The sequence below is a fragment of the Choloepus didactylus genome, chromosome 9, assembly GCF_015220235.1.
Source record: "Choloepus didactylus isolate mChoDid1 chromosome 9, mChoDid1.pri, whole genome shotgun sequence".
Classification (NCBI taxonomy): Eukaryota; Metazoa; Chordata; class Mammalia; order Pilosa; family Megalonychidae; genus Choloepus; species Choloepus didactylus.
In genome coordinates this window covers 29,370,616-29,383,526 of record NC_051315.1, presented here as the reverse complement: position 1 = coordinate 29,383,526, position 12,911 = coordinate 29,370,616, and the positions used below count along the sequence as shown (strand labels likewise).

The window sequence follows — 12,911 nt, the reverse complement described above, 5'->3', positions numbered from 1 at the left end:
GTTGTAGTTGATTGTGTGTATATTGGTTTCAGGTACTTCAAGAGAAAGAAATTTAATACAAGGTATTTGTTGCTTACATAACTTAGCAAACCAAAGAACTGAAAATCAGAATTTGAGGAAGAAACAGCTAGTGTTTAGGTTATGGTACTGCAGTTTTGGTCCAGACAAGGAGGAAGCCCTAAGACTGTGTGAGTTTTCTGAAGATGTATAAAATGACAACAGAAAAAAAACACGAGCATCTCCATCCGGGGGCGCTGTAACTTTAGGAAGTTGATGAGACGAGGAACACCAGCAAAGGAGCTATAAAATAGGAATCAAGAGTGTGGTACTCTGGAAAGCAACAGGATGAATGTGTATCAAGAAAGAGGAGTTATTAGCAGTGTCAAAGGCTGTTGTAGGACAAGTAACTTGAGGACTGTGGAAAGGCCATTGCAAGTATCAGCTTGTGTGTTTCCAGTGACAACTGGAAACCTTTACATGAACAGTCTCTGTGGACAGCGGAGGTGAAAGCTCAATGTAGTGGGTTTAAGATCGATTCAGAGGGGAGAAGAGAAATAGTGGGTTTGGAGCTTTTTTTTTCCACTTTTCTTGCAGAGGAACGGAGGAATTGGAAACAGTAACTAGTGTGGGAGGGAGGGGCGATGAGGTCAAGGTGTTTTTTTTTCTTTAAGTTGGGGAAAACTAAGAGCTTGTTTGTACATTCAGGATGAGCTAATACAGTGGTTGGCAAATGTTTTCCGTAAAGGCCAGATAGTAAATATTTTAGGTTTTGTAGGCCAAATGGTCTTGGAGGCAACTACTCAACTCTGTGTTGTAGTGCAATAACAGCCATAGACAATATGAAAATAAATGCATATGATTGTGTTCCAATAAAAGTTGATTTGCACAAAAGAGACAGGTACTCTAGTTTGCCAACTCTGCTCTAATATAAATGGGGGGAAATGATGGTGTGGAGAAGGAGTGCAAGTAATAACCTTGAATAAAGTGAAGAGGGTGGGATTTGGTGAAAAGAATGAGCAAGGGGTGGGGATATAATGATGAGTCCAACAAGGTTTAAGAGCAAGATGGACAAGAATATGTGTTAGTGGGTACAATGCAGGGTAAATCTGTGGAAAATCTCCTATGATTGCTTCAGTTTTTTCAGAGAAGTAGAAAGCTAGATCAGAATATCCAAGTTAGCATTAGGAAGGAGATTTGGAGATTTAAGAAGAGAGGCTGAATGAAATATTTGTATGAGAGAGTAGAAGAGTAATTGATCTAAGGAAATACTACAGATAATTTAATTTTTAGTGTATTGTCATACTGGAATGTTCCAGATGTTCTTTTCTACACCATACTTTTCATTTATGTTCTATTATAACTTACATATTTTTTTCTGAAGTGCCAGATAAATTTGTGGCAAATATTAACATAATGTGAATCATTTTAATTTAGTCTTCAAAATCATTTCTTATTTTCCCTCCCAGGGGGAGAAGAGAAACAACAGCACTGTCACAATCCATTAATACTCCAATTTTTAGACAGCAGAATCAGTCACACATTCTATCCAGATACATTTCTAGTTTAGCGAATCTTCTTCGTGTTAGAAATTATTTGTGCAATGAATACTTTCTTGTCAGTTCATCGATGTTTCATGCATTTATCATATTGAATACTAATTTGCTCTGAGGATTTGCTAACTTTTGCTTCAATGATGTATTTGCTCTGAAAGAGTTCAGATACAATGAAATATAGTATGTCTAATATTTGTCTAATATTGTAATACCAATGGAAAATAAATTATTGAAATGAAATATAGTCACATTGATTGCTGTGAAGGTTACACATGGATTGCTAAATCAAAACAAGCTTCAAAAGAGAAAATCAATTGATGTGTCAGATAGGAAAGGCATAGATGGTGAAATCAACCACTGAGTTGACATCTTTCTTCTCAGATAATTTAATTTACCAGAATTTGAAAGGATTTGTGACTTTGAACGTATGTAATAGCTAAAAAGTGAGATAACAAACCAATCGATCATAAATTTTATTAACATTGTTTCAAAGAAATGCAAACCAATATATTTTAGAGGAAATAGATCTTGTTTGTTTTCCACACAATGACAGAAATTTACTAGTAGAACAATATTAAAACTATATTATTAGGGTGTATGCAATAAGTAAATAAACATAGTAGTTAAATATAAACAATATGCATGTGTACACAGTTACATATAGAGAATATGCTTGTTTTTCTTCTACAGAACTGTTACCCAGTTGCCAGCATTTGAATTGTCAGTATAAATGTGCAATTGTCAGAAATAATACAAGATGTTATTGTGAGGATGGATTCGAAGTAAAAGAAGATGGAAGAAGCTGTAAAGGTAAATATGGCATGTGCCTATTCTAAATTGTATTTTTAAAGTCTTTGTTCACAGAAATTTAAGGAAGTATATTTGAGCATCCCCCATGTATTCTATACAGTGCTAATGTTAACTTTTTTGTTTTTTGAGTTTTGAAAGGTATCATGCCCCCCAATAAATGCATAAACATTACAGATATGCATTTATTTGAATTAGTTTTCAATTCATATTACAATAATGTCAAAACTAAAACAATGGAAAATGTTTTGGGTAACTATTAAAATATTGGATTTAGTTATTTTAACTTAATAAATGTTTTGAGGCTGTTATACAGCTGCAGTATAGTAGACATGTTATTAACTAATTAAGGTTACTAAATAGTAATTATGTAATGTCTTCATAATTTCTGACTTGATAATTCTGGCAGCTGGTCATTTTGTCAATGGCAATAATAATGAACATGCATGCGTGTAAAAATTATTGATAGAGCTGTGTGTTTTTTTTCAATTTACTAATTCTTGCTTTTCTTATGCAGCAATGTTTACTCCCGAAAATTACTTCCCTCTCCTATTATGAGCAATTCTAGATTACTTCTCCATTCTATCAATATGAAGGCTTATACACACACACACACACACACATATGCACATATACATATATACTTCACAGACACACACATGATATATATTAGTATGCATAGATTATGTTATATTAATATATAATGTCTATTATATAAATAGTACATATTCTTTTATATGCCATTTAAAGTCATATGTAAATATATATAATGTTGACTCTCCATATAACTGCATTGCCTAAGCCTATAATAAAGAGAATGTTTTCCAAAGAAAAATGTTCTGATTTCTTCAAACCTTTGCTTTAATGTTATCACTTTTACCTTAAATCGGAATCTTAAAGTTAAAAAAAATCTTTATGAAGAATATTCTTCAAAATCCTAAAGTCAAAGTGAGAAAAGTGAGGCTCTGAGAAATTAAGTGACTTACTTTACTTAATCTTAAGAAAACCACATGTTTTCTCTGTAATATAGCTGGATCAAAGACTCACATCTCCTGAGCCCACATCCCCACCCCCCCCACCTTAAGGTTTTGTTGTTGTTATTGTTATTTTAAATATCTGACTTAAAAATAGTAGCAAACTCCTTAAAAGCTGGGACTGTAATAAGGTTGCTACATGATAAAAGAGAAGCCATGAAATAAACAGCTACTAGTTTATTTTCTTTTAAGAGCCAGGAAACACATTAGCAATTTGATTCTGAATTCTAAAATCATTTGACTTCACCACTGCATTGACCACATGGGAGATTCTAGGTGATTTGTGAAAGGATAGAACCCCTAGATCCTATAGATAAATGGGGGCCCCTCCAACACCCACTTATTCTTGTCCTAATGAGATTCACTGCCTTTCTAGGTACATTTGGCACTTGAATTTTTTATCTGTTGTTTGTTTCCTGCATAATACAAACATTATAGAAGCACATTATTAAATGTTTATCAAACCCAGAGGCTGCATATCTGTCTGACTTCTGTGATAATGAGGTGTCTAGTGGAGCTAGATCTGATTTTTTTTTTTTTTTTACAAAGTCTGAACTTTCGTAGGCAATCTTGTAATTTTTAAATATTGGTTTAAAATTATGTGAGTCAATTAATATACCAGTTTGGTCTCCATATAATCAAATTAATTACCTGGGATCTCACTTTTCCTTGTATCATCCCACCCCCACAACCAAAAAAGGAAAATAAACGCACACACAGACACACAAAAACTCCTTTTACTTGACTCTTCATTTCGTAGTCTGTTTCTGGGAGAGCCCTGACTAAGAAAGGAGTTTATTAAGGGAAAGACAAAAAGATTGTTGAGTAGCATAAAGGGACATTAATACTGGGAAACTGTGCATTTGCATGGCATTATTTTGCACTATGGTTTCTGCCCCTTTGGACATGCATGAAATTTCCAGTTTCAAACAGTCCTCTTCGTTTACACAGGGTAGGCTTACATACCTGTATGCATCTTTCTCACTCATTTGCTAAACATGGTTCCTATAGAAATTAGGGTTTCCTTTTCCACAGGTAAAACTAAATTGAGCATTTGAATTTCCCTGCTTCTTAATTAAATGCATAAAACTACTGCACTCAGTTTCTTCTGTTGAACACTAGTAAGCAATAGCACGACAATAGTTTTAGAAGGTAACCAGTGGAAGAGGAGCTCTCTTCTTTAACTACACTCCTTGAAGGCCATATCAAAGCCTTGTTTTGTCCTTCCTGAAGCCAAATTTCCAGGACATTTTCTGTCCTTAAAGGGAGAAGGAAGGCAGCATTACAAGTAATGGCATAGCCTATTTCTTTTCAGATAGCTGTGTGGCGTTACATCAATATGACAGTAGTGCATTCTACCTAAGGAGAAAGAACAAAATAAATCATTAATCATGTTGCTCTTCTGGACAGCTAATCATATCAGAAGAACTGAAATAGGAACCAATAATATTAGTTGAGAAATCTGTGAAAATAGATAAGAATCATTACTGCCACCAGGGGCTGGACTTTACCAAATGTGAGATTTAATTTAATTCATTATCACTGTAGACTTATTGGAAATACTTAATCTTTTTTTTTTTTCCTGTCCCCAAAAGCACTTACTTCAAACAAGCCATCCTTGAACACAGACAATTACACAAAGTTGAAGAAATCTAAGAATGGTGCAAATTAATGCCATTACAAATGCATAGTTTCCGAATGTAAATGGCCCCTTATGCTATTCAGTCATCTTATTGTCTTCCCTTAGTAAACTCCATTCTTAGCTTGGATTCTTCCAGAAATACACCTTGAAACAAGGATTCAAGTGAAAGGATTTTTTGTTTGTTCGTTTCTTTCTTTTTTTGGCGGTAGGTGGGGGCTGATACAGAGAAGGAAAGGCATCCAATAAAGTTTGAGTTGTACGCCAACTACCACAAAGGTTGGTTAAAGCTTCAGTGTGTGCCAGAACTCTCCAATGAGGGGTCAGGAAGATGGGGAAATTTCCAAAGGATAATTGGTTGTGTGCTAAGGGTGGTGTTATTTCTCCTGGAACTTTAAGTGCCCTCAGTGATGGTGGAGATTCTCACAGCGAGTGTTTGGTGAAGACACAGATGCAGATTCCAGCAGTTGTAGGATCTCAATGAAAGGTCTGAGGGATATAGGCAGACAGTGTTTGTTCCAGCTCCCTTGACCATTCCTCTGAAAAGTTTCCCTTTTTCTTTTAAAATAAACCATTTATTCACATAAAATCTGTTTCTGTATATATCCCCTTCTGTCTCAGTTTGTGACTTTACTTTTCCAAAATATAGCTTTTGTTAGTTTGTTGGGTACCATCAGATATTTATGTCTTCTGCTTATTCTTCCTCTTGTTTCTCCCTATTTGCATTTTTACCACCCATGCTTCTTACATATCACTTCAGAAATTATATTCTTATACCTTATATATCTCTTATATTCTTTATTTTTCCATTTGTATTCAAAATTTCACCCTACCAACTTTTGAACTTAACTTGGTTCATCCATTACCAGCTTTTTCTTACATATTTTTAAAAGGTGCCGCTTCACTGACTCTCCCTGTAGTTCAATAAATATGCTCACAGTTCTGTTACATTGAAATGAAAATAAAAGCAGAAACATTCAATGTAAACATCCTCCCTGGACCCTGCCTCTTCCCCTGGCCATCCCCCCTACCCTAACTTCTATTTAAATTCAGCATTCTCAAGTTCCAAGGACCAAACTCTTTTAACAGGGTTAAGTTTGTATGTACTGTCCCTTTTGGGACTCAGTAAAATTGAAGCACTTTCTAGTTAACAACGTATACTTTCCATTTGTGGCAGTGTCCCCTCCCACCCTTTTACTATTAAGGTCACTGTACTAATGTCCTTATTGCTGAATCCAAGTGGCAGCTTCAGTCTTTTTCTTACTGGATTTCTTCACTACATGTAATTCCTTTGAAAACAGCTATACTTGAAAAGCTCTGCTTTCTTAACTTCCAAGACAAAACTCCTCCTCAGATTCCTCAGGGATTCTCCTTCACAGGAGGCTCTTTTATCTGTTGACTGAGAAGTAACAAACTGAGCTTCAAGGCAAGAAATGCATTTATTTGGGGTTTTAGAATTAGAATTTGAGGAGTATAGATTCAGGTAGCAACCCAATTAGTGTCCCTTCTTAGAACTTCCAGGAAAGGGTTTTTAAAGAAAAGAAGAAAGTTACATGGTTGTTTGTGGTTGGTGGGTATTTGGGGTGCTCCAAATGTCCTTCAGGTTAGTTTACTGAGTTCTTTATCTTGTGGTTTGTTCATGGTGTACAATTTCTTTAGAGCTTTGAGGAATATTGCTGCTTGAGGCTTTCTTATGTTGGCTGTTTGTAATCTGGCTGAGATTTGCATAAATGTTAACCTCCAAAATGACCTCCTGGCTCCATTTTAAATCTCTTGGCCATAGCAACTCTATTTTGTTTTATTGTTCTTTTAATACACATTCTTGCCCCTTCCTTACTGGTGCCTAATAGTCTTTTGCTTTAGCCAAGTTTTTTTCACTTCCCCTTTCTCTCTCTGTGAGATCTGACTCTTTCTTATTATCATATATTTTAATCTACTATCTGTATGTTTTTAATTCCCCAATATTCCAGGATAGATTGTTGGGGAAATACACGTAAAAACAAAATCTTCTCCCAATCCAAAAAACCTCTCCAAAGAGGTAGGAGAGAAAGAAAAAAAATATGATTTTATTATTGAATAAACATTATACCAGAATGTGATGCATCACAGGCAATCTACTAAAGAGATTACAAAGGCAGAAAGAAAGCTCACCTTTTTTGTGTGTAACTAAGTGGATACAACCCATTACATACATGTTCTCAAGATATTTCTAGTGTACTTATCATCGGGGATAGGTTTGCAATTTGGAGTCATGTGACTACTGAATCAGATGACTAACTTCCTCTAGAAACTTAGGAGATAGAACTTTAACTTCCTTGGTGATTGCATACAAAGTCATGGCTCTCAGGTCCTGAGTTGTAAGACTAGGAAGGGGCTTATTAACATGTGACCTAACAAGATCTCACTGTTTATCGCCAGCCCCGTATTTCCAACTGCTTACTGAACATTTCCTCAGTGGTGCCCTAAAGACACCTCAAATTTAACACATCTAAATCCAGCTCATCATATTCTCCAATCACATCTCCACTCAGATCTACTCTTCTTATATTTGCTACTTCAAAATTGGATCACAATTCACTTCCATCCCATCCAATCAGCCTTCAGATTCTGTCCATTCTACTTCTTGAACATTTGAGTCCTTTTTCTTTTCTCCACTCCCACTGCCACTGATTTACTTCAAAATATAATTTCTTGCCTGAAAGTAGCACTTAGCTAATTTTCCAGAATCTCTTATTTGCATTCATCAATTTATTTTCATATGAGCTTGTTCAGTTCCAAAATACAAAGCTGATCATTTGGCTCACCTCCTTTAAGACTTCCAATGCTTTCCAAGTGCCTATGTATAATGTACAACTGTTGAGTTTAACATACAAATAACTTCATTATCTGGCCCCAGATGGCACTCCCTTGCCCACTTGACTCCTCTGGATTCTTTGAAACCAGCACTGTGTCATGTCAATGCCTTTCATGTGCTATTTTGTTTACCTGGAATGCCCTTTTTAACGCATCCCTTTTTAGTCTGAGGAAAATCAAATCATGCTTCAAACTCAGCTCTATATACAGCCTTCACTTAACATTCTATCTCTAATCTGAAACAGGATTTTACTTACTCCTTTATGTTCCTAGCCTAACTAAAGTATTCCCCCTATTGTAAAGGAAACATATGGTATCATAATTACATTTTTCTAGACTTGTTTCACTTGGAGTAGCGACCATGTTTTAAAAATTTTGATTTCTGTAGAGATCAGCACAATTCTTGGTACAGGACAGACTACATATATGTTTGTCTAAATAATTAACCTGTGAAAGGTTGTCCTTTCATCTGTCTAGTGAGTTAGAAAGATTAGCTGCTATTTTTAAGAGATTTTAGCCAGATGCTCCAAAAAGTAAATATAGGGGGAAGAAAGAGGGAAGGAGTGGAGAGAGGACCACAGATACAGAAATAAAATTTAATTAATTTAAAATTCCTGTTTTCAAAAGTTCTTAAGAATTTCCTTGCTTTAATTTGGTGAGGGTGGTTTGTGTATCTTTCCTCTGAACTCTTATTTAATCTTCTGATTGTAAGCCATGTTGTTATAATAATTCTTTTTTAAAATAGTGAAAAGTCATTATCAAACTATGCAACTATTCAACAAATATTATTTGAAGTATATTTTGTACCTTTGTAAAAAATATCCAAGAACTTCTAGCCTGACCTCCTCCCCTGCCAAATACAAATAAATCTTTTAAAATAAACTGTTCAATATTACGTTTGATCTTGTATCTCTGTAAATACAAAGGCAGCGATAAATGTGACTTTCACAGTGGTTTTGATAAGGTTTATTGGAGTTGTGTCTTCCTTTTGAAAATAATAGACTGTTTCCAAAAGTTGACATAAACATTCTCTTCCAGGAGAAAAATAAATACCCAAGAATGAAATTGCTTAGAAATGATACCAATTTTCCTTTTAGATCGAGATGAATGTGCTGTGTATGGTACATGTAGTCAGACGTGCATAAATACGCATGGATCCTATGCTTGCGGTTGTGTGGAGGGCTACATAATACAGCCAGACAACAAGTCTTGCAAGGCAAAAAATGGTAAGTTATGACCTTTTATGTCCTTCCAGAATCTTCTTATATCTCTTTTAGTGTCTTTCATTAGAAATGTGGTAGAGCAATATGGACCATGGAGAGATAGATTTTCCTTCACTTTAATACACTGATCCATACTTAAAAATCCAGAGCAGTTCTTTCAGTCATCACTGATGATTGTAAAACTCCTCTTATTACAGGAAGTTTCTAATTAGCAGGACTGTGTTCAGAACAAATGGATTAATTGATTTGAACTGTCTCTCTCCTGGTCTACTGCAATAGATTCCTAAGTGGTTTCTGTGAGCTTCTGTCCTTGCCCCTAAAATTCATACTCCGCATAACAAAGTATAAGCATGATCATGTCATTCTTTTGCTTAAAATTTCCCAATGACTTTCACTGACTTTGGTAATAAAATTCAAACTCCTCGTTGGACCGATAAGTAACTAATGGTCTGGTAACATTTACCTCTCCAATCCAATTACTCACTGCTTTCTCCTCATCACAATGCAGCCACACTAGTCTCCTTGCCCCTTTTCAACCACATGACGCTTGCTTGAGGTCTTTGCACTTGCTGCTCTATCTGCCTGCAATGCTTGTTTCCTATGATATTTACAAGGTGACTCCTCCTTATCATTCAGGTCTCATCTCAACGGCCACAATTCAGAATGGCCTTCCCTAACCATGCTTTTGAATGTTACATATCTTTTCCATCCCTTTCTTAATTCTCAGTTGTGTTTGTTTATGCATAACCCCTCCATCACTGTCTCATTTCCAAGTTTTATTTTCTTGATAGCACTGTTATCTGAAATTAACTCATTTATATATTTGTTTGTTTATCATCTGATTTTCCCTGGGCAATGTGAGCATTATGAGAGTAGAGAACTTGTCAGTTTTGTTTACTGTTATTTACTCAGTACTGATTATTTCCTGAACCTATAGATAGTCAATGAGTACTTGTGGAAGGAAAAAAGCCAAGAAGGAAGGAAGGAAGGGAGGGAGTGAGGGAGGAAGATAAGGTGAAGAAGAGAAGGAATGAAATCTTCTCTCCAAGTAAAATTACTAAAATGAGTGATCCACTATTTACTGTTTGAGTTTATACTTCAGAACTGCTTTCCTTTCATTTCTTTCCTGCAAATAATGTCTGTACTTTGTACACAGTATTTGGCCTTCAGTAAACACTCAGTTAGTATTGTTGATTTACTAATGAAACAGCCTCGAGATGCATTAGGAACGATAAGATAATGCTGATTTTTAGTGGACTGCATTAGCTTGGGAATGATATGGGGAGACATTACACAGGCTATTCCATCTGGCTTCATCTGACTTCTCCAGTGTGTGGTTCCATTTCATGAATTTTCAAATTATGATGTATTGGTTAATTAATGAGCCCCCACCCCTCTTCATTAGCAATTGGTAAATTAGTCATGGGATGGGATTTTCTTTTCTAAAGCCAGATTGAGCACAGCCTTGGATTCACTCAGCAAGCTGCTGCTGGTTCCCTTTACACATAACCTTATTTTAATTTCAACAATTTTCCTGCAATGGTGAGTTTAATTATTTAGAAAACATATTAGTATATACAAAGTCATGAAGAAAGAAGCTCTCTTTTACTTCTTTAGTTTACTTTTTGGTATTAAAGTCTTGGCTCATGAAGCTCTATTTATTTTGGGGTTTGCGGGCAATCCTTGAGAAAAATTAGATCAGGTTATATGTTCCTCTTTTTCCCAAAACTGAGAGTTCTGATTTAAAATATAGATGGACTAAAGAAGTAGAAGGCTTATTCTTTACTATTTCTATTGATCTATGTGATATTACTATAAATATACAAGGAGTGTGTACTGTAATAAACCCTATACAAGGGGACACTTCCTCTCTTTCTGCACAAGGACTATAATAATATGTAACAGAGAGGGATGATACATGATAATGTAGCACTGCATCAAAATTTGATGACACTAAAATTGATGATAAAACTTGCAAATCCCTTCACCTGTAGGTGCTTACCTTGATTACAGTAATGACCTACAGACTGCAAAATACAAAGTTGCCAGGGGAATGTTGCTGTGGTTTGTAGATTAAGGAAAATGAGTTGCTGGCAATATGGTTAATGGTCACATGTCTATAGCACATATTGACTAGTTCAAAAGTCACAGAGATATTTGAACCAATCTATTTGTGCATTTCAAAAGGAAGACTTACCAGTTTTGCTTTAGCTTTCTTATATTTATAAATGACCCAGAGGAGAATTTTGGTTTTAGTTATCTGTAAATTTCAGTTAACAGATGAGGCTTAAACATTTTGTGACAATTTAACATAACCTCAGTGTTAATGTCTCTGTCCTGTGCTAGGAAAAAGTTATGAATTAAGCCACATTGGTCTTGAGGCTCTACATTCCTCCTTTGAGTTACCAAGCTGTGAGATTGGCCCCTCATTTTGCTTTTCCCTACAATTCTACTCCACTGGACTCTGAAGCCTGCCCTTCCCTTCAAGGCAAGCAGGAGTTCCAGGACTCTCCAACTCTGAGGAGTGTGGGAAAATAGGGAAGGTCAGGTAGGCTGGCCTGGGAAGATGTGTATAAAAGATCTCCAGGCTTCAGAAAGAAAGAACAACATAAAAATATCAAGCCCAAGAGACAGAATGGAAAGCAAGAACTAGATCCAAGAGGAGGATTCTGCAAAGGCCAAATAGCTGATAGATGAGATGATCAAAGTTCCCGGAAGAAGTAATCTTTTAAATGGAGGCAGAAAGGGACAGAGTCAATTGGCTGGGAAGCTTCTTATAAAAGTATTAAACTAATTCAGATACACAATCTCGTAGTCTGTTCCTACCTCTTCACCCTAAATCTTGCCTGTGGGGTCTAGTTTTTAACATAATAGTTAGTAATTAAGCAAATTAGTTTGAGTTAATTGATTAGCCCTCCTTTGTAATATAATGCCTGAGCCCAAGAAAATTTCTTAACCCTTAAGAGCACCTTTTAGAAATAAATCTAATGGGGGAAGGGGTATTTTAGGCACTCTGACAGATGGAATAGGAAATTAATGTTAGACAGGATGCCCTTTTATTCCTACTAGTTCATGCAAGGCAGGCAACTTCTTTCTACACTCTGTTGTCTCAAAGTTGGGAGGTAATCAAGTCCAACTCTTCACTTGATACTATGGGTTCTTCATCTCAAATAAATAAATAAATTCCAAACAAAAGAAGTCTGCTATGTACCTTAAGAAATAACTTTAATTCAAATATATGTACTTGAATAGTACTATGTTGGAGACATACTAAAATGCAGATGTTGAAAGAGGGTGTTTTTTACTTTGGAATTGGAACAGAAATGAAAAAACAACAATTTTTGAAGGAAGCATTAGGACTTGTCATTTGAAAAAAAAAAGGTTTTTATCTCACTGTTATATATCTATAGGTACCCACTAAAATTCCTGTACATTTTTACTTTGTGTGTATGTGTGAAAAGAGTTCTAATTAATGATTTGTCAAATCTGAAAATGGAAAGTTTTTTGTTTGTTTTTAGCTTTCTTTCTCTTAACTAGACTGATTTTGATGCAGAAGTGTGTTGAATGTGGATACCTAAGGCTAAAAGTGGCTCATGCAGAACATGTAACAGTAAAAGTAATAGCCAAAGGTGTTTAACTTATGAGCTGTTGGCAATTTTACTCCTGATAAATTCAGGTTCATTGGACAGTGGTTCCAGGGTCCTAACCACCCACTGAAGGCAGGCACTTACCCCAGCATACAAATTCCACTGATCCACTAGGACTCTACTTATTTTACGAAAGCAGTAGTAAACTAAAGAGC

The 12,911-nt window shown here is 35.6% G+C and overlaps 1 protein-coding gene across 5 annotated transcripts in view; it reads left to right on the top strand.

Moving 5' to 3' along the window:
- LRP1B (LDL receptor related protein 1B) overlaps positions 1-12,911 on the top strand; it is a 1,893,223-nt gene that overhangs the window by 830,056 nt on the left and 1,050,256 nt on the right. For all 5 annotated transcript variants that reach the window (XM_037849262.1, XM_037849261.1, XM_037849260.1 and 2 more), the window contains 2 exons: positions 2,244-2,363; positions 8,984-9,112. In XM_037849262.1, coding sequence (XP_037705190.1) covers positions 2,244-2,363; positions 8,984-9,112 — 249 coding nt within the window. The remainder of the gene's footprint in view (positions 1-2,243; positions 2,364-8,983; positions 9,113-12,911) is intronic.